The sequence below is a fragment of the Mustela putorius genome, unplaced genomic scaffold, assembly GCF_011764305.1.
Source record: "Mustela putorius furo isolate JIRA1106 unplaced genomic scaffold, ASM1176430v1.1 tig00000275_pilon_pilon_pilon, whole genome shotgun sequence".
NCBI lineage: Eukaryota > Metazoa > Chordata > Mammalia > Carnivora > Mustelidae > Mustela > Mustela putorius.
In genome coordinates, this window is record NW_025421341.1 from 13,208,861 (window position 1) to 13,229,463 (window position 20,603).

A 20,603-nucleotide genomic window follows, 5' to 3' on the forward strand; every position below is an offset into this window, starting at 1 on the left:
TTGAAGCAGTGACCTGAAGAAAGAGTTGGGGGTAGAGGAGATGCTGGCAATATTCCAGGGAGGGGCAACTGCATGTGCGAAGGCGCTGAGGGGAGTGGGAAGGAATGGTATATTAGAAGAACGTGGTGAAGTCAGTATGTCCGGGACTTGGGTATGTGGGAAGAAGTGACAAGAAGAGCTGAAGGTGAGGAGGTGGGCAGGAGTCAAATCATGCGGGGTCATTTTAGGGATCCTGGTCTTCATGCCAAAAGCTGTGGGAAGCTACTGAAGGACTGTAAAGAGGTCTACCAGAATCAGTCTGCAGTTTAATAAGATCACATTCACTACAAGACAAGGTTGGGAAAGGTTAGAATGGAAGCAAGAAAGAAGACTGGTTGGGAGGTCACTGTGGTTGTCCAGGGGAAAGATTACTCTGCCAGTAGCAAGGAAATGAGGGAGGTAAAGGCTATCTCAAAATTCAAATACCAAATATGCTTATCAAGTATAAAATAGAAACTAGGCATAACATTAGGATGTACTAAAAAAGATGCCAGAATGGGAGTAAAAGACTTGAATTAATCTCTTTCTTCATCTGTATTCATCACTAAATAGAACCCTGTTAGAACACCATGGTAGTTTCCAGAATGTAAGGAAGACATGGAAACCTGGGGATTATCAGCAGTTGATACCTCAACAGTTAAAATGCTGGACATATGTAGGAGAAACAGTTAAAAGAAATGCACTTACATAACCTAGAGAAAACTGAAGTATGGCTTGATTCATTCACTAAAAACATTCTATGGGTTAGGGCAGTGGTTTCTCCAACTTTGTATGCATGTTAATCAACTGGAAATTCTGTTAAAATCTCCAGACCCAATTCCAGAGTCCTAACGTCAACAGGGCAATTTCTGGAACTGTATGTGGCCCATGTCTGTTGAATGAATGAATGATTGGATGAAAATAATATTGCAGGAAATAAATTGGTATTATTCTATTACTAGATTCTCTTACCTAGGGATGCATTTACTCATTTCACTTATGTTTCTGCTTTTAGGCAGTGTAATGAATTCTAGAAAACCTCTCAAGTAGCTCTTACATTTAGGAGTCTATGAAAAACTTAGTTTTTCCAGGAACTTAGCTAGAAATTAAGAATACAGACCTATCCCTAGGTAGGAGATCCCAGCCTATCCTAAAACGACACTTAGACCAATTTCTGCCCCAATGCAAGGTCAGTAAATAGAAACTATTAATTCAATGCACAGTCTAATAGTACATTAACACTCACTTCAGAAGTTTAGCTGGAAATGAACACATGATGAGAAAAATGTTAACCATAAAGGGAGCTACAAAAAGGGACAAGAACTTTCCAGACCAAAGTATAGCAACAAAGACTGGGAGAAATGAACAGCTTTTAAAAAAAAAGAGAGAGAGAGAGAGAGACAGCACAGCTATGGCCTATGAAGTTCAGGAAGGTCTATCAAAAGATCCGTATCTTCTGAAATTCAAAATGATTTTATTCTTCTGAAACGTATCAAAGACCAACATGTGACTTCTATGATGAGATACCAGGAATAAATCAAAAAGCAAATTTATATCCTATAAAATCAAACAGCCTACTTATATAAAGTGATCAAATCTCTCTGAATTTTAGAATGTGAAATAGTTCAAAACCCAAACTATAGAACATTCTTTTTCCATAGTCATATTACTACTTTGGTGTGTATTCAGATTTCCAATGTACATTTATTTTTATTCAAAATCATTTCCTAGACCAAAACATTCAGACTGCAAAAAAGGGTAAAAGCAAATTCATCCAATGATAAACATCAGAATCAGGAAAAAGATGCCTGTCTCCTGTCTTCTTAGTCAAGTGATATTTCTACTGGTTTAAAATATCTTCCCCAAAGGAAAAAGGTATTGCTTATTAAATGAGGTTTAAATGAAGGGACCACATTAATCTAATTTTCTCTAATCTTCTATAGACATTCAAAGAACCGCAGAATGAGAGATAAAAGGGACCACATAGAGCAAGGCTGTTCCCTCTAAAATATCTCAGACAGATGGAAGTGTTGGAAGGAAATTCAAAGACCTTTGAGTTCAACTGTCTGCTATAATTACTCATTTGTCTGGCCTCCAATTTTCAATTTCTGTGAAGGCAAATAATGGATCAAGCACAGTGCTTAGAACATAGTAGGGCTTCCACAAACAGAAGAGCCAAATAAGTAAATCTTTCTTTTGCAGATGAGAAGGCTGTAGCTTAGACAGGTTAAGTGTCTTGCCTTGAGGTCACAATTCCAGTTCTTCCAGTCTCACTGGCCAGGGCTCTGGACACTCTACTAATTTTCACCTATGGCCATCAAATCTTAAATAAGGGAAATCCATTCCAATATAGACATATCTGTTCCCTTGGTCTGGTAGAGTTACCCAGAGTAAGTCTGTCTATTTCCTCTTCTCAGCGGCAGCCTTCAAGAACATAGCGACAACCACCTGTGTCCTTCCTATTCCAGGTTACACGTGCATGGCATGGTTCACTAACCTACCACATGTTGATAGATGTAGCTGTTTGTTCTTCAAAAGCAGCTGCTGTCAATGAAACTTCCAGATGTGATCTGGCCAGCGCAGAACACAATGAGGATATAACCTCTTCTTTCTGGACTTGTTTCGTGAATGCTTTTGAAGTAAACACAGAAGCACAGATTCTGGTCTCCCATTGCTTCATTTGTACATTCACATGAGATTCCCATTAGATCAAGCGTCCTGTGCCTTCTATCTTTGTAGTTCGTTTTCCGAATGTAAGCATGGGACTATCTATTTATCCCCACTAAAGTCACATCTTGTTTCGCCCATTCCTCTAGCTTGCATTTCAGAATCTGGATTCTGTCATTTAGCATATTAGTTGTCTAACCTAGTTTTGTGCGAGTTGCAAATCTGATTATGTATGCCTATGTTATCTTTATCCCGGTAATTATTGTCATATGTAGGCAAATAATAAAAGGAGCTACTCCTTATATGCACTTACTATGTGCCAGGCACTGTTCCAAGCCCTTTTACCTCATTTTATTCTCACTACAAACTGATGAGGTGGATGTGATTATTTTCTCACATCTAAGGTTAAAAAATGGAGATGCAGAAAGGTTAAATAAGTACTCAGGGTCATACAGTGAGTAGCAAATCTGGAAACTCAGTCTGATTCCGGAGTCCTTGATCGTAACCGTTAACCACTAAGTGAGGCTCATTCTCATTAGTATCATGTACCTTTACCAACAAACAACGCTCTAGGCTGATCAGGATCCATTAGTCAGCAATCCCTGCGTAAAGGGATTGTCATTCCCAAAATGACAGAAACATAATCTCGGAAAACTCATGCTTCTCTGTCTTAAGGATTTTGCCAAATGCTCTTCTTCTTTAAAAAATTTTTTTAACAGAACCAGCCTTTTAATTCTTTTTACTCAAAAAAGCTTCATTTTATAAATTGAGCTTTCTACTCTGTTTTGTGCCTTCAATGATTCCACAATTTTCTGCTCCCCAGTAAGGAAAGCATGCTTGATCCTGTCATGAACACACTTAGCACACATGAAACCGCCATAAGCCCTACTGATGTGTTTTTTTCATTTTAGAAAACCTCATAAGAACTGTAGATCTCACAGCACGAACTTCTCAAAGTCAGCCTGGGCACATACCACAGGTGGAATTTGGTGCTTTCCCAACCTTCTTCGTATAAAGCTAAACGATTCTATTACCAGGGGTTTGGGACAGCCTTGTCGGGCTTGAGGCTGTTTTTATACAAATTCTGGACCTTTGTGAATACCTATGGATGCAGTCCCCAGAAGAAGAGGGGGCAAAAAAAAAAAAAAAAAAAAGCCCAGATAATTTTCTGAACATTAAGTGTCATATGGCATGGACCTGACCGGTCTGTCTAGTAACCCCTCATTTTTCTTTGTGCATCCACAACGAGACTATAAAATGCGGGGGGGTCCATAGTCTATAAAGACTATGCTTCCCTTGTATCTCCCACAGCACCAACTACACAATGAGTACGCAACAGAAATTCAAGTTTTATCTTTGATAGATAGGTAGTAAAAGCCAAGGAGATTTCCCTGAGTTTAATTCTATAGGAAATCTCAGGATGAAGTTTGGAACAGAGAAGTGGGAAGACACGGTACTTTAGCTCTTTTGCTTTCAAATTCTCTACAACAGGGATTCTCTAGCATATGCAGAGAGGGGACGTACTGGTCTCCAAGCCAGTGGCCACGACAGCCTAGCCCCTTACCTCCCAGTCCCATTCTCCTACTCACTTTACTCACTCTCTTCAAGTTCCCATATCCTCTTGGAGGGGATTCTGTAAATCTTCCAAGAGAACAGCCTGCATAAATTATTCCTAACTGCGTATCCCAAGGTGCCTGGCAGAGCACGTGTGTGGCACACATGAGGGGTTTAATAAAGGCTTGTAGAAATGAACCCTCCACCAAAACTCCACTTAAAGATTTTACTATCAGCAACCCCTCCATGGTCATATTCAAGGTTGGGGAAATAAAACTTTGCCTGTCAGGACACACACACACACACACACACACACACACACACGATTACTCCTCTGGGAGACAACCACCCAATACACTAAGAAACAAAATGACAGAAAATGCAAGGTAAGAAAGCAACAATAAACTAAAATATTCTCTCTTATTCAAGATGTTTATATGTTTTGAGGGGAATATCTCAGTTTTTCTTTATTGTCTTATTCTCCTCCAATTGGCTATCTGCTTATTCCTTAACTCAAATAAATCTTCACCTTACTATCATTCCTAGCAAGTGAAAGACAAAATTTGAAAATAGTACTAAAGATAGGAATTGGAGATGCCAAGGAAAGTCCATCTTTTTATTTGTTTCTCTTTTCCTTAGCAGATACTGTACTTTGGCTACTAGAGGGTCCCCTAATTTTTCAAATGAGAATCAAAACAGATTTTGACTATGCTAGAAGTCACACCCCCAACCCCCCAGCCCCAGAGCATAATATACGACTTCTCTTCTTGGCACTTAAAAACCTACATATCTTTCTTTACCTACACTCATATGCATAATCATATTCCAAACTCAATTTCTCTTCTTCTTAAGAATTGCTATTCTGTATGATTTACTTTAAGGCCAGAAAGTATCTGGCCTAACCCAGAAATATTTCTTACTTCCAGAATGGCAACTATTTAATGAATAATTAACCACTCCATACTTTCTATCAGGAATGCTTGCATTACCAGGGTAAAGGTATCCCTTACGTCTAAGCGATGTCATAAAATAGGCCTTTGCCAGAAAGACACCTTCATTTATCATGCGAAATGCCAAGCGGTATTAACAAGGTCGATTCTGTTTGTGTAATATATTTTGCTTTCAGAGGGGCTTGAAGTGATTTGTTTTTGCAGCTGTAACAGAGTTAAATTAGGGATTTAGCTTCTGCTTAGCTAGTTGAGCATCTATAACCAACGGCTATTAATGATCTGCCACTAGTCATCTTCCCACGACTTTCAGCATCCTGGGGGTACTGAGTTACACCCCAGCAGCCAGAGTTTACCCTTGAATAACCAACCCCGGCTTCTCAGAAACTGAGGGGAGATGAAATCTTTCAAACTGTTATTTCTTACTGCACAACCACCCTCACTCCAACATGTAAATGTTATTAGTGCACAGATTTTTAAAAAGTTGGGTAAGCAATTTAACTGAAATATCTTAGTTCATAGACTAGTTTCAGACATCCGTCCTCACAAAATGAGAAACAACAAAAAACGTTTGTGATCCCAACGTGCCAATAATCAGCCCCTTTCCCCTTTTCTCTCTTCAAACACCACTGTTTCGTCTTAAGTGGAGCAGGGGGAGAGGAAGTTTGCTCCCATGATAAACTTGTCAAACGCCTGCCCTAGGATTCTAATTCCTCTCTACCTGTTTTTATCAGCTGAGAGCAGCCACTGAAATGCTCTGAGGGGGAAAAAAAAAAAAAAAGCAAGGGGAGAGATGGGGAGAAGGGGAGGAAAAAAGGTGGGGGCAAAGAAAAACTGGAGTGCAATCCAAACAAAAATGAAATCACGCGCATGCACACACACAGACACACACACACTCACTCAGATACACAAAGAGAGAGGAAAAAAATGCCCCCCCCCACCTCAGGTCCTAACAACATACTTCTTTATCAGAGGTTCATTGTCAATCAATTAGCTGAGGCAGCAGGGGTCTGTGAGGTGGGGGTACCCAGGGAAACAATGGGCAGCCCTGTTGTATTACTATTTAATCACTTTGGCTAAATAAATAGAGCAGCCCTGAGGTGCTGTCATGTCAAGGGAATTTATAACAAAAAAAAAAAACAAAAAACTTCATTTCTCCTTGGTCATTCCTTTTTTTCCCTTCAGGACAAGAGAGGGTTATTACTGTAGCCTTAAGTTCCATCTTTGTGTTTCTTGCCTTTGATTCCCACTCGGACCCTGCCACTTTCTGGCACTAATTTGTCAGGCTGAACAAAGAGAGGATTTGTACCTCCCGTAAGGTCTCAATTAGGAGTGGCTTCTGCTGTATTATGTGCCATTCAGGGAGGACACAATGCCAGTAATTACAGGAATTTGCACTAAATGGCTGAAGAATTCACAGCAAAACTCCCCCCCCCCCTTTCTTTGGGCTTACTCCTCCCAAGGACTTGGGGGGAAAAGGAAAGCAAAATCTCTTAATGCCAGAAAGATGTAATTACCAACAGCAGTCCCAAGAGGTTAAACAGCAGCCAAAGGAGTAAAACCATAAACCTGACAGTGTGAAAATAGCAGAGGGGATCCCCTCGGCTCACTATGTTTTGTGCTCTCTCTTCTGTTAGCATTATTCAACTTCAGCCCATAATCAGGAGTACCGTCCCACAGTGGCCATCCAATATCACTCCCAGATTACAAAGCAGGAACAGAAAGAACGCTTTAAACTGTGAGCTTTGCAGCTCCCTCAGCACCTAAAACAAGGCCCTGAGCCCTTTGATTATAGTACTCAACTGGTAGGTTTTTCGATTGCCAGGAAATTACAGAAAAAACAGCTGTATGTACTTGTGCCAAGAGACCCATGCATCTATCTACTGAAAGGAAATAGGTATGTACACAAGTCTAATTCTGGAAGAAAACAGAACTGCTGCCCTGTGATCTAATTTATAGAGCATATTGTGAGCAACCTAATTTAGAACGACTTACAGGTATATACTTCATAAATATTTTAATAAGCTGCATAATCATTTCTTTTAGTATTAATTTTTAATTCCACAGGTGCCCCATTGCCAAACCAAATTTTGAATCCCAACCAGTAACTTCACTAGAGAATCGGACCTCATTTTCTTCCACAGAGGTGTTCCTGAAAAGCTGTACTAAAGCAGCACCGAATTAATTGTTCTGAAATACCACTTGCATGCATCATATGCTCTCTCTGCTCAGGAACCTTCTGTGAGGGGCACCTGGGTGGCTCAGTCAGTTAAGCCTCAGCCTTTCACTCAGGTCATGATCCAGCGGTCCTGGGGGGATGCCCCCCCCCGCCCCCGGATTGGGCTCTCTGTTCAGCAGGGCTCCCCCACCCCCCCACCCCCCACCCTTGCTCCCCTACCCCCGCCTACTTGTGATCTCTGTCAAATTAAAAAAAAAAAAGAAAAAAAGGAACCTTCTGTGACTTCAGGATCACATATTCAGTTGAACCCTATCAAACTCCTTTTGCGGGTCAAAAATGACTGAATAGCTGCTATTTCATATAGTTGTATTGCCACCGCCTAACTGTCACAGTGGCCATCTGACACTGATGATGTGCTGATGTGATTAATGTCGGGCTCCCTGAGTAGACTGCAGGTTCCATGAGGGCAGGGGCCACGTCTGTTTTCTTGTAGCACAGACTTCTCCAGATGCACCTGGGTTTTTGACACATGGGCAAAACCTCAGCACATGGGCAGAAACTCAGCCCATGATAAACAGGAGAAGGAAGGAAAGAACTTCATTTCCAATGGCATGTTTTCAGGAAGAAGGAATGCAAGTGCAAAGGCCCTGGAGGCAAGAATGACCAAGGTAGATTCCAGAACAACAAGATGACCACTGTGGCTGTGGCTTCCTAGCATGAGGCAGCCATGCAGCTGAGAGGAAGCCATGGAACAAATCACACATCATCAAATACAACTATAAAAAGTTCAAGCACATGTTAAGAAATACACAGTTATATATAAGCTTGTATTTTCAAAACCATAACCTCAGGCATTTTGGGATGGTCGTGGTCCATTCTCTCTGCAGGGGCTCCTTAAGTTTCCAAAAAGGATATCAAAAATTCTTCACCTTCAGAAATAATTCAGTGAAAGAAGGCCAAGCGCACTATAACGTAGATTTAAAAGCCAACATTTGTAGCTCGCCCAGATAGCAACTGAATGACATCATAATAAAGAGCTGCTCAGGGCAATCTTCCACTTTTAAAGTTTTTTTCCTCAAAAATATTTAAAGGGAATAAATAAATAAATCCCTCCCAAAAATATTTAAAGGGGGAGGGGCTAAGTTGACGTAAAAACTTACATTCTAAAGACACTCACAACTGTGAAATACTCTGAATTAGCTTCTCCTTAAAATAACAGATAATGCCAAGTTCAAATAAAAACAATTTAGTTAGCATTTTGATGTTTTTAGAAGGTAAACATACTATGCAACTAGATTTTTCACCAAATGGATATTTTTGTAAGGATGAAAAGTTAGGGGACTTAAATACTAAATGAATACAACAGCTGGTTTAGATTAACTGTGTCTGATCAATTTTTAAAGTCCCATCTGCTATAATAATCTTCAATATAATGAACAACCTCTCAAGTAATTTTAAAAACATTCAGAGGTTTGCTTAACAAGTTTTAGCCTTTTTCTTTTGAGACTCTGCCCCCTACAGGAGATGAAGTATTCCTACCTGGGGTAGGAAACCAGTATTCATGCTGCAATTAAGGAAAATGAAAAGCGACCATGTGTAGCACGAAGCAACTGAATGTAGCATTTTCTGATGGAAGGGGTCCTAAAATGACATTTAAAAATCTCTACTTTGGAATCCACCATACTACACAAATTAGGACTGACTTCTTCCCACCCCAGATTAGAGAACTACCTGCGCCTTACAGAACTCCAAAACAGAGCATGAAGGTAAGAGCAGAGCAGAGCAAATGAGTTTTAGATTTCATTTCTCCTGCCTCCTGTGTTCCGTACCACCACCCATCCCCAGCCAGGCCAAACTGAATAAGAACATTTAGGCAGCAAAGGGAGATACCCTACCACATGGAACCTAAAGCAGCTGCCAAAAAGTTCTATCCCTGCCCATTATGTAATCCGTCCCTCTTTTTCTCTACTTAGTTTCCTTCTCCCTGCCTCTTCTACTCACCTTTGTCTTCTTCCTGGTTTCATTTCTCCAACCGCTAGTATGTGATGGACCTGCTGAATACTACCTCTACTTGCATTTCTCCTTCCACTGAGTGCTAGAAACGCTGCTAATGCAGTCCCGAATGTGGGCAGTGCACACTCCATCAGGAAGCAAACTTATGAGAGCAAGGTGAATTAGGGGTCAACTATGTGATGATCCTTGTGTAATCCCTGAGGCTTTTCTTCCTCCTTTTACTAGACAGTTTCCCAATTCAGCTATTCCAGTCTCTGCTTTGAAAACTAAGCTGAGCTATTTATTCTCCTTGACTCCAATAACACAACAGATTTGTTGACCCTATCAGCAATCCAAACCCACAGAAGTGTATCATAATTCCAGAATCTTCACAGAGTCAGCATCAATAAATTACTGTTGGATGACTGAACTCTGAAATATATGCACTGATATAAGACACTAAAGGGGAGCCTGGGTGGCTCAGGGAGTTAAGCCTCTGCCTTTGGCTCGGGTCATGATCTCAGGGTCCTGGGATCGAGCCCCACATCAGGCTCCCTGCCCACTGGGGAGTTTGCTTCTCCCTCTCCCTCTGCCTCTCTCCCCACCCATGCTCTCTCTTGCTTTCTCAAATAAATGAATAAAACATTTTAAAAAAAGAACACTAAAATGTCAATAATTTCTAAAAGCTGAGGTAAAGCTAGTATTCCCTTATTTCAAAAAATTTTGCAAAAGTAGCTGGCTGACTTATCACAAGGTCATTCACACCTGCAGATACATGCAAATCACCTAGGAAGGCTTCCTTACCGGCTCAGAGTTGCTGGTCTCTCCTACCCAACTCTGCAACTTTCTGCTTCATAGTAACTGAGGCCCTCCAGAGAAAGCACAGATGATCCACTTAATCGCCTCTTTAGGTACACTATTTGTCAATAGAAAAGGCAATCATCCCAAATAACTTAAACTGAAATTTTCAATGTGTCACCACTATTTGGGTTTTAAGGCAGAGACAAGCAAAAATTGGAAATTTGATCTTGGCTGGTGGTGAGCTTCCTCTTCTTTTTAAAAACAACATAATTAAATCTGATACACTTGAATTAAAATCTTCCAAATCAGGTTTCCAATTAAATTACCTTCGTGGCAAATTTACCTTACAGATACATTTCCTGTCCAAACTGTGGGGTTTAGTGAAAGCAAAATAATTTCATTTAGTTTATAGTAGATATATAGATTTGGTTTAGTGAGGGTTTTCTTGTCTAGTTTACTGGTTGGGGGAAAAATGAAAGGAATGGGAAGTAGGGGAGAGAAGCGATAATAGGGTTTTAAGAAATAACAGATGACTGGCCTTGATCTCTACTTTGTGCCTCACCCTTCCACAACAGTTCTAGAAGCCCTGGCTTCCCCAGGATGAGGTACAGGCCTACCGTGACTCAGAGGTCATCTACTGAATCATCATCTACCCTGTTGTTAGCCACTTCCAGATTTTCTGTCAAGGCTGACTCTAGATTCTATCTTAAGGGAATTTGACAAGGTCATGATCAATGACAGTCACCATGACCATTTTTCTTCCCTAGTCAGCAGACAGCTTTGGGCCTGAATATCTCCTTTGAGACAATTTATGACAGCCACATTTCCTGTGACCTTTATTTAAGAAGACAGAGGAAATGGAATCACGGCAGACACAAGAAGCCTAAATTCTAGTCTAATTATGCTTCAGCTAAGTCATTGTGACTCAGTGGGGTATATCCTATCTGCTTCTACTTACGTCACCACATGGCATAAAGATAGATGTTTTGATGTAGCGAACTCCTTGAAGGAGATGCTTTTTATTTTTTTTTAAAGATTTTATTTATTTGTTTGACAGATGGAGATTACAAGTAGGCAGAGAGGCAAGCAGAGAGAGAGAGGGAGGCAGACTCCCTGCTGAGGAGAGAGCCCGATGCAGGGCTCCATCCCAGGACCCCGGGATCATGACCTGAGCTGAAGGCAGAGGCTTTAACCCACTAAGTCACCCAGGCGCCCCAGGAGATGCTTTTTAAACAAGAGACCCACTGAGGGCTGTGACTGGCCCACTGAGGGGATTTCTAAAGTGAATTCCAATGGTGAGATTCAGGATTGTTCTTTCATAAGCTTTAGACTAAACCTTTGCTTCATACCTGCACATTTGAAACTCTGAGCAGTGAGTCCTCGCTCCAAAGACAAAGTTGTGAGAATGCTGAGGAAGCTGGTGGTCACAGACTGACGTTTGTTCTTCCTGAGTTCGTGCCCACCCATCTGATCCTTGGGTTTGCTTCTCAGGGTGACTTGCAGGTTTTGCTCTGTACTCCTCGCCACATTGGCTGCTGTTTTCAGAGCCTCCATCCACTCCTCGGCCCTCTGCCGGGTCTCTGCGCGGAGGCGGAGCACATCTTGGGGGAAGATGACTTGAAAGCAAGAGTCACAGTCGTCCAGGTTGTCCACCTGGACAGCCAGACACACGTCCACATGGTAGCTTAGCAGGGGGTCCTCATCTAGCTTGCCAGGCTGGAAAGCCATAAGGTAGGTTCTGCTCAGCACGAAAGTAAATGCCTTCCAGTTGTTCTGGACAGTGAGCCTGTATAGCGTCCCTGACTTGATAATGTTTTCGTATTGTTTGGGGCTATCCAAGACAGGGGATGGTGTGAGCAGCTCACTGGATTTCTTCTGTAAACAGTGATTCTGTGTACAGTCAACGTGATGACCAAGTCCGGGTGAGTTGGCCAGCTCATCCTGCCGCCCCACGTAACCAGGCACGGCGGCGTGCACGACTTCCCAAAGCTTCTGCCCCCAGTCCAAAGCCTCCCATGGTGATTCTGCCTTTAACTGCAGCTGAGTGTTGTCATACAGAACGGTATCCACCAGCCTGGCCTCGAGGTTGCCCAAAACAGATATGCTCTGGAAGTGTGAAAGCTGGTAGGTGGCATAGAGGGCTTGATTGCCACTGCTGTCGAGGCTGTAGAAGTACAAGTTGTACGGGGAGAGCTCTGCGTAACAGCTTTGCCAGTAACTGTCATGGTCCTTCCTAATCTCCAGGTACCCCTTCTTCAGAATGTTTGGGAATGCCTGCTTGTGTTCTAGAAAGGGGAAAAAAAAACACAAAAGAAGCAATGTGTATTAATTTATGAATATGAATGAACTCAATGAGATGAAAAGGCAGGTGCAAGAAACTAAAAAGAGATAGGAGAAGGACATCTTCCTGTTTCAAAGCAAACACAGGAGAAGCAGTACAATTTCAAGATAGTACAACTGACAAGATGTAACTGGGGGGAAATTTCAGATCTAAAAAACTTCACAAAGGTGGAATTATGAGTGTAAGATTAAGTACAGAGGGGTTTGGTTCGAAATATCAGTGTGACATGCAGAGGTCTGTGTGGAAAACAGAAATACAGGAATAACTAGGATTATCCCCCATGGGCCCATGAAATAACTGTACTTCCCCAGGATTCCATGTTTTCTAGGAAACATTCTACAGAGCACGAAATATAAAAGAAAGAACATTTCGTCCTGTCACTTGACCTAACCCCTTGCTAATCTCCCCATCTTTCTCTGGGTTAGGAAAGCCAGGAAGGGTCAATGGAAAGGACAGAGTGACAGAGCAAGAAGCGCACCACTGATAAACTCCTGTTTCTCAGACACCCCATTAGTCCTCAAGGCCACTTCATGAGCCTTCTGTCTTACAACCACCTCCCCAGGCTTGACTCAACCGACTTGTTTTAGGTCTCTGCTTACCTAGCAGTTCTCTCTCACCTCTGAGCCTGGATGGGCTTACGCGGTTCCTGCTGCTTCCAGCGCTCCTTCCCACTGCTTCCCCCAGCTACCACACACTTACCCTTCACTACTTAGCCATCCTCTTTCAGGAACAGAGTTTGTCCTGACTCCCCCAACCCCTCACCTACAAACACACAGCCCTGGGTCAGTAACAGGTATCCCTATAGTTCCTCTCTGATGGGTTCCTGTCAGGCTGTAGTATAATAGTGTATTTAAATATCTGAACAATTAAAATGAATTCTGAAGTTTTTAAAGAAGCCTGTCCTTTCCATTGGACTGTAAGCTCTGCTGAGGACAGAGGAGATGTTTGTCTTTCAAACTTATTATCATAGCACATAGTACAATGCCTGGTATACAGTAGGCTCTTAAAAAGTACTTGTTGAATGAGAATTATGGCTCCTAGCACAACACTCAGCATATAGTAGGTATAATTTCTTTCTCTTCCCCTGCTTCACAAGTTTATCTGGTTGTGCCATCTTTAATCAATACTTAGCTGCAATGTATGCGAGTTTAGTACTTTAACAGAAGGAGACTGTCATTTGGGAGTCATTTGGGACTTCCTGATACTTTTATCAGGCGTGAAAATGACATGCAAGAAGCAGCACCCTCCCTGATAGAGATTTCCATTTCTGAAATTTTCATTTCATTCTGTTTATTTCTTTACTAACACACATCAGAGGCAGTCATAAACTAATTGAGCCATTCCCTAAAGAAGACAAATCATACTCCCAAAGGGTATCATATCTGATCTTGGCTTTAGGGGGAAAAAAAAAAGGTAACACAGATCTTGATCTTAAAATAGCAAACCAAATGAGAAAAGGAGAGAAATGAGGCAGAGAAAAGCCAATTTTACCTGCTTTACATCTCCAGTCCTGACATTCATTAGTATTTCTGTGATAACTCAAAAGCCATTAATTTCTTGCAACCTACACTAATCCCTTTGTAGAGAGATAATGGATGCCTATTCTCAGTTATCTGTCTTTTCTGATAATGCAATAAGGGAGGCAGTGCTGTTAGAGACACTGCTGCTACCCCTCCCCCTCTCATTTCCATCAAGCGCTGATGGTAGTTCAATCTTTTCCATAATAAGACTCATAACCATGCATCCCTCTGTCCCCATCTGTCCTGTGACCCAATGGCTCAGCTACGCATCCCTAAGTAAAATAAAAACTACCTTTCTTGCTTTTAGCTAGGAATTTTTCTCTCCTTTTCTTTCCTCCCTGCGAGCTTTCTATAATAGCAAGCATGAATTAGAAATTCTGCTTTAATTGGGTCCAAGCCAGCAGCAAACCCGATTAAAAACTCATCTCTCTCTGGTTGTCCAAGCTAGGGTGGTAGCTGCCAGTTTGGGTGGACCAGGTTAGAAGTCCTGCCTGGGTGTCTCAAAAGTCCCCTCACCTCCTCAATGCAGAGTAAGGGTAGAGAATGTATTTTGTTTCCAGATTTTTTCCCCCACCTGGCTCAGCCCTCTCTAAAGAGGTACATTAAACTGAGACAGAAGAGACTGGCGCTGATCACAGGAAATGGCCCATATTTATAGGCTGCAGTTTGTAGCGTTAATTTCTTGAAAAAGAACAGTCAAGAAGAAAGCAAACAGGATCAAGGATAGAAAGCTATCCTCTAGGGTGCGTGTTCCTCCCTGGAGGGCCTAGTTATATCAGACCTTACTAATATTTCCTGTGTGAAGTACTGATGTCTTTGAAATGTGGAGGGCGGAAGAACGACCAGTTCTCTTTAGCCTCTAACAAATGCTACTTTTGTTTCTATCTTAAGTTGATTTTTAATATTTGGCTACAGACAAATCACGAGGTATATATTTAAATCTAAGCTTTCATTAATTTATAGTTCAACTTTTATTTCCCCAGACCATATCATTTCAACTCATTTAATTAACATCCCACACATTACTGTAAATTGTTCAATTTCACAAATGAGTTATGCAAAATCTATAAATGATTCCGATGGAACCACTGACAAGGATTATCACTATTTCCTCAATTAATTCAAAAGCTGATCAAATGAAAAAGCTGATGAAAAGCTGATCAAAATGAAATCACTGTACCCAAAAATTTCATATTGAAACCATGAGTAATTCCTTGTGAAAAAGAGGAAAAGAAACCCAGCCCACCCCTGAATTCATTTCCCCACTGAGTTCCACTTTGGCTGGTACGAAGACCGGTCCAGGTCCTCTGCTGTGAAAATCCCTTCTTCCTCCTCTCGCCGCCCTGCAGTACCAGCGCCGCAGTTTAAGGACAGCTGCTGTACTGCAGAGGAAGGAGGGCACTGTCCCCATCAGGCGCCTCATTCATCTGCCAGAGTTCCTCTTTTGCTATTATTTCCTCTACCTGTTCTCGGAAAAGTCTCCTTTCTCATGGCCACCACCTTAATCAAGGTTTGCTTGTTCGTTTTTTATTGTGGTGTAAGGGACATATAACATTTTATTAGTTTCAGATGTACAATTCAGATGTAATGATCCAATATTTGCCTATACTGTGAAATGATCACCACAGTATGTCTAGTTAACATCCGCCAGCATACATAACTACAAAACATTTTTTTCTTGTTATGAGAACTTTTAAGATGCAGTCTCTTAGCAACTTTCAAATATGCAATACAGTACTAACTAGTGTTGCCATCCTGTATAGTACATACCAATGACTTTTTATTTTATAACTAGACAGTTGTACCTTCAAGACCTAATGCAGGTCTTAAATGAGCTCCTTCCTCTAGTCCTCCTCCTTCCTGGCCATCTCACACACTGTTACCAGCCTCAGGCACAGCCCCTCCCACCGAGGGAGTTCAAACTCCTTAGGACATTTTATTATGGAAAATTTCAAACATACTCCAAAGCACATAGAAGAGTAAAATAAACACCCAGGGACCTATCCTTCAGCTTTGGAAATCAAATTTCTGCTATTCTTGTTTCATGGGGTTTTTTTGGTTGTTTTGGCTTCAATATTTGAAAGCAGATTGCTAACACTTTACCATTTCTAGTGTAAATACTTCAGGGGGTATCTCTAATCTGACAGATAAAACTTGAATACACACACACACACACACACACACACATACACACACACCCTGCTTTCACACCCAACAACATGAATAATCCTCATCTAATCTACAGATTATATATGATATTCCCAGATTGTCTAAAAAAGTTTCTTTATACAGATGGTTTGTTCAACTTAGGTTCACACATTGATTTGGCTAATACATCTTTTAAATCTCTTCAAATCTATAACAGTTCTCCTTCTTTTTTTTTTTTTTTTTTTTCATGCCACACATGTTTATTGAAGAAATGAGTTCCCTTGTCCTGTAGAACTTCTCACATTCTAGACTTGGCCGAGTGTATCCTCATGGTATCGTTCAAATGTTCCTCTGCTGCCCCTGTTTTCTGCCAACTGCTACTTAGATCTTGAAGTTCATTTAGACTTTTTTGGGGGGGGGGGCAAGAACATGTCACAGAAGGTTGCCCCACTTCTAGGGGTAATAAGATTGATGAGGGGGTTCAGAAGATGTCAGTCTGACCCCTCCATTGTAATTTTCCCCAGTGACCTTTCCACACAACGCAGGTACTTTTCTCCACTCCCCCACATTCCAGCTAGGTGACCTGATGCTGTTTCCAGCACTCACCCCTCCCAACTTTGTGCATGTTCTCTCACTGATCTCCCTGTCTAGATCTCCCCTCACCTCTGCGTGGGTGCTTTCCTCACACGAGGGCGAGAACAAAATCTTACCTACTCTTTTTTTAAGATTTTATTTATATGTCAGAGAGACAGAGCACACTCGCACACAAGCAGAGGGAGCAGCAGGCAGAGGGACAGACAGGCTCTCCGCTAAGCAGGGAGCCCACGTGGGAGTCGATCCAGGATCCCGTGATCATGACCTGAGCCAAAGGCAGACGTTTAACCGACAGAGTCACTCAGGCGTCCCAATATCTTACTATTCTTGAAGACCTTCTTCATTCCCTCTAGTTGAAAACAACTGTCCTCCCCTGAACCCCCAAGGCTCTATGGCTACACTACTCTGATGACTCAGATTTCAGATACTATCTCACATTTATCACATAGGTATAAAATTATGTAACAAAATTATTCAAAAGATCAGAAAGAAATGTAAAATGCAGCAACAAAAAGTTTCTGCCTCCATACTCCAGCACCCACAATCCTCCTGTCCAGACTATATATTATTTGATATGAAGCCCTCAGACAGGATATGTATACTAAGAGGTACATTATATTTACTTACATAATTATATAATTATTATATAATTATTAAATACTTACATACTTTCATTTTTATTACTTCATGCATTTTTCTCTTTTTAAAAACCAGCACATCCCAGATCACAATACATAAAAGAAACACTGAGGTAATCTAGTTTACCAAGAAAATCTGGAGTGCCTGAGTCAGCACAATGAATGAAAGTCACAAGAATAGGGCAGCGAAGACTGGGAAATGATTACAATGAAAGACAAAGAGCAACATTTTAATGTTTTCAAAGAATTCAAAAGCCCAATGTGGTGCCAATATTCTAAAGCAAAGTTATCTAGGCAAATTTAAAGGACATGTTTAAATCCTTATTACAAGATTAATAAATGTAAAAGGAAGCCAAAGTGGAGAATGAAGGGAGAAGACCACACACTTCAGTGTAACACCGTCTAAGACAAGCCTGAAAGGACTGCCTTTCAAAGTCTGGCAGATATATTACATTTCTTCTGTGGTGGGAGGGGCTGGGGGCTCCTTTGGGTCTCCTGTAAGTAAGAGCACTAAGACCCTCATGAACACTCCACCCTCATGACCAGGCGCCTCCCAAAGGCCCATCTCCTGATATCATCAGTTTAGAAGACAGTTCAACATGTGAAGTTTGGAAGTGACATAAAATATTCAGACCATAGCACCAGTCAAACAGAAACTCATGGTGCTCAACTTCTATCACATCTTTAGTCCTGACTATTCATTCTTTTATTCACATAGTGGATCCCAAACACAACCCCCACAACAATTTTTCCATACTTCCTTTACTCTTCCCCAACACCGAATCCCACTGCCTCATTTTGTGCACTGCAGGGAGCTCCTTTGCACATACTATGCTAGGTTTCATGTCAGCGTTGCGCTGCTACCCGATGTCCTGCACAAGTGCTCCGGAGCACAGTGGCTAAGGCCAAAGGTGTTGGAGCCAACGAGCCTAAACTGAAATCATAATTCTGTACTTACTGGCTTGAGACCATGGGCAAATTACTTGACCTGAGTCTCAGTTCTGTCATCTTTAAGATGGGCTATCATAATAGTACTCTTGTGAGAAAGAAATGAGTAGCTCTTAGAACAATGCCTGATACATCGTGAGTATTCAACAGATGTTTCTTATTTTGGTCATCTGGTCTCAAAAGAATATTCTTGCCTCCTTGTTAAAGCCAACCCTTCCACCTCTACGCTGTGCCTAATTCCTTCCCACCTCTTTAGAATCTCGTCCTCTGCAACATCTAAATACTTTCCCTCCACAAGTCTCTTTTCTTCCTGTCTTCCAATACCCTAAGGTTTGTTGTATCTATTAAAAAAGCATTCACTTGATCCTACCTCTTGTCCAGCTCAATCTGTCTCCTTCCTTCAGAGGCCAAATTCTCCCACTGCCTCCATGTCCTGTTCCACACAATCTGGATTCTGACTATTGCTGTGACCTCATCTCACATCATCTAGCATCCCTTCTCTCATTCCAGCCACATTCTTTTATGTTCTGTGAGCAAGCTGAGTGCACTCCACCCTCTGAACTCTGAGGTGGCTATATCCTCCATTTGGAACTTCTCTCTGCAGCCCCACTGACTTACACGCCTCCCAGTTTTTCCCCTCAAAGGTGCCATCCTCAGTGAGGCCATCCTTTACCACCTTCATTCAAGAGCCCCCTCTCTATCTTATACTTTGCTTTATTTCCTTCAAAGAACTCTCTCCTTCTCCTTGAGGGCAGGGACCTGGATGTCTCTCTCACCCCTGTATACTCTGTGGCTGTCTCCATAAATATTTGTTGAATATATGTACAAAGGACTCTGCTAGAATCTGTGGACACCAAATGAATCAGAAACAGGTCCTGTCAACAGATCTATGGCCCAATTGAGCCCTTCTTTTTCTTTTTCTTTTTTTAAGATTTTATTTATTTGACAGACAGAGATGACAAGCAAGCAGAGAGAGAGAGAAGCAGGCTCCCTGCTGAGCAGAGAACCCGATGCGGGGCTCGATCCCAGGACCCCGAGATCATGACCTGAGCCAAAGGCAGAGGCTTAACCCACTGAGCCACCCAGGCGCCCCAAGTCCTTCTTTTTCTTTTCACAAGTCCCACTTTCTCTTTGGCCCCAGCCACCCTAAGTTTGGACCTTATCACTTCACAGCATGAAACTAGCAGAGTCTTCTAATTGGTTTCAATTCCTTCCATTCTTTCCATCTATCAATCCATCCTATACTGGGTAGGGGGTAGGTAGGCTGAGGGGAATCAATAAATAGCATTCCTTCATTCACCCAAGTTTTAAACCAATTGAGATTGACAGACATTGTCAGACACATGGAGAACATCAGCCAGTTGGAGGATGCAGCTTAGGGATCCTCCTACCAATCTGACCCCTCGGACTCTAAGTTGTAAGCAGTACTGATTACCACAGATTACCCCTCCTGGGGGACTGCCCATGAAAGGCTGATAGATGGAGAGGAGCAGGTCTGGAGGAACAGACCAGAACCAGTGCTTCCTGTGAGAGAGGCTGAGTTATACAGACCCAGTTCCTCTCCTAAACTTGCCTGTAAGTTGCTGTTCCCTGGGGATGGAGTGTGCAAAGGGAAGGAAAGAGGCCAGGAGTGTTAGTCTAACTGGTATCCCTTTACATAGACACAAAACTTACAGGAGAGGAGGTTCCCTGGTACCTACCCACACTACCCCTCCACCCTGTTGACTTACATACGTTTTATAAAATACCACTTCAATTTTGATTTTCAAGTAATTTTCAAGTGCCTCTTTGCTAAACATATCATACCAAGTCTGTCTGTTTGGCTTTGAAGGTTCTCCAGGACCTCAGACTACAACTCTCAAAAATGCAGCCATTTCCACGTTAGCCTCCAGGCCATTCCACACACATGCTATGTTCACCTCCATCTTGGTCTTGTGCTCAACCCTCTAAGCTCAGCCAAAGCATCCTTTCCTCAATGAAGACCTTTCTGACATGCTAGATTGTCTCTTTTCTTTATATTCCTAATAAACAAAACACAGTCTTTCGAGTCTTTGTGTTTCATGTTACAGTTTTCAACTGTATTTAAGCCCCAGAAACTAGGGGGGAAAGTTTTAAATAGTTTTAGGTTTTTGTTCTCCTCATTAGAGGCACACAAGAGAAGTGACACAGCCAAAAAATACTGCAGGAACCAAAAAGGGGCTGTGTCTTGACATCTGAAGTATGCTGCACAGGCCAACACAGCCACAGCTCATGGAT

At 41.8% G+C, this 20,603-nt stretch overlaps 1 protein-coding gene across 4 annotated transcripts in view; it reads right to left on the minus strand.

Moving 5' to 3' along the window:
- The window catches only part of PLEKHM3 (pleckstrin homology domain containing M3), a 178,644-nt gene that overhangs the window by 126,136 nt on the left and 31,905 nt on the right, over nt 1-20,603 (minus strand). For all 4 annotated transcript variants that reach the window (XM_004764266.3, XM_013062300.2, XM_004764267.3 and 1 more), the window contains one exon: nt 11,508-12,443. In XM_004764266.3, the coding sequence (XP_004764323.1) occupies nt 11,508-12,443 (936 nt within the window). The remainder of the gene's footprint in view (nt 1-11,507; nt 12,444-20,603) is intronic.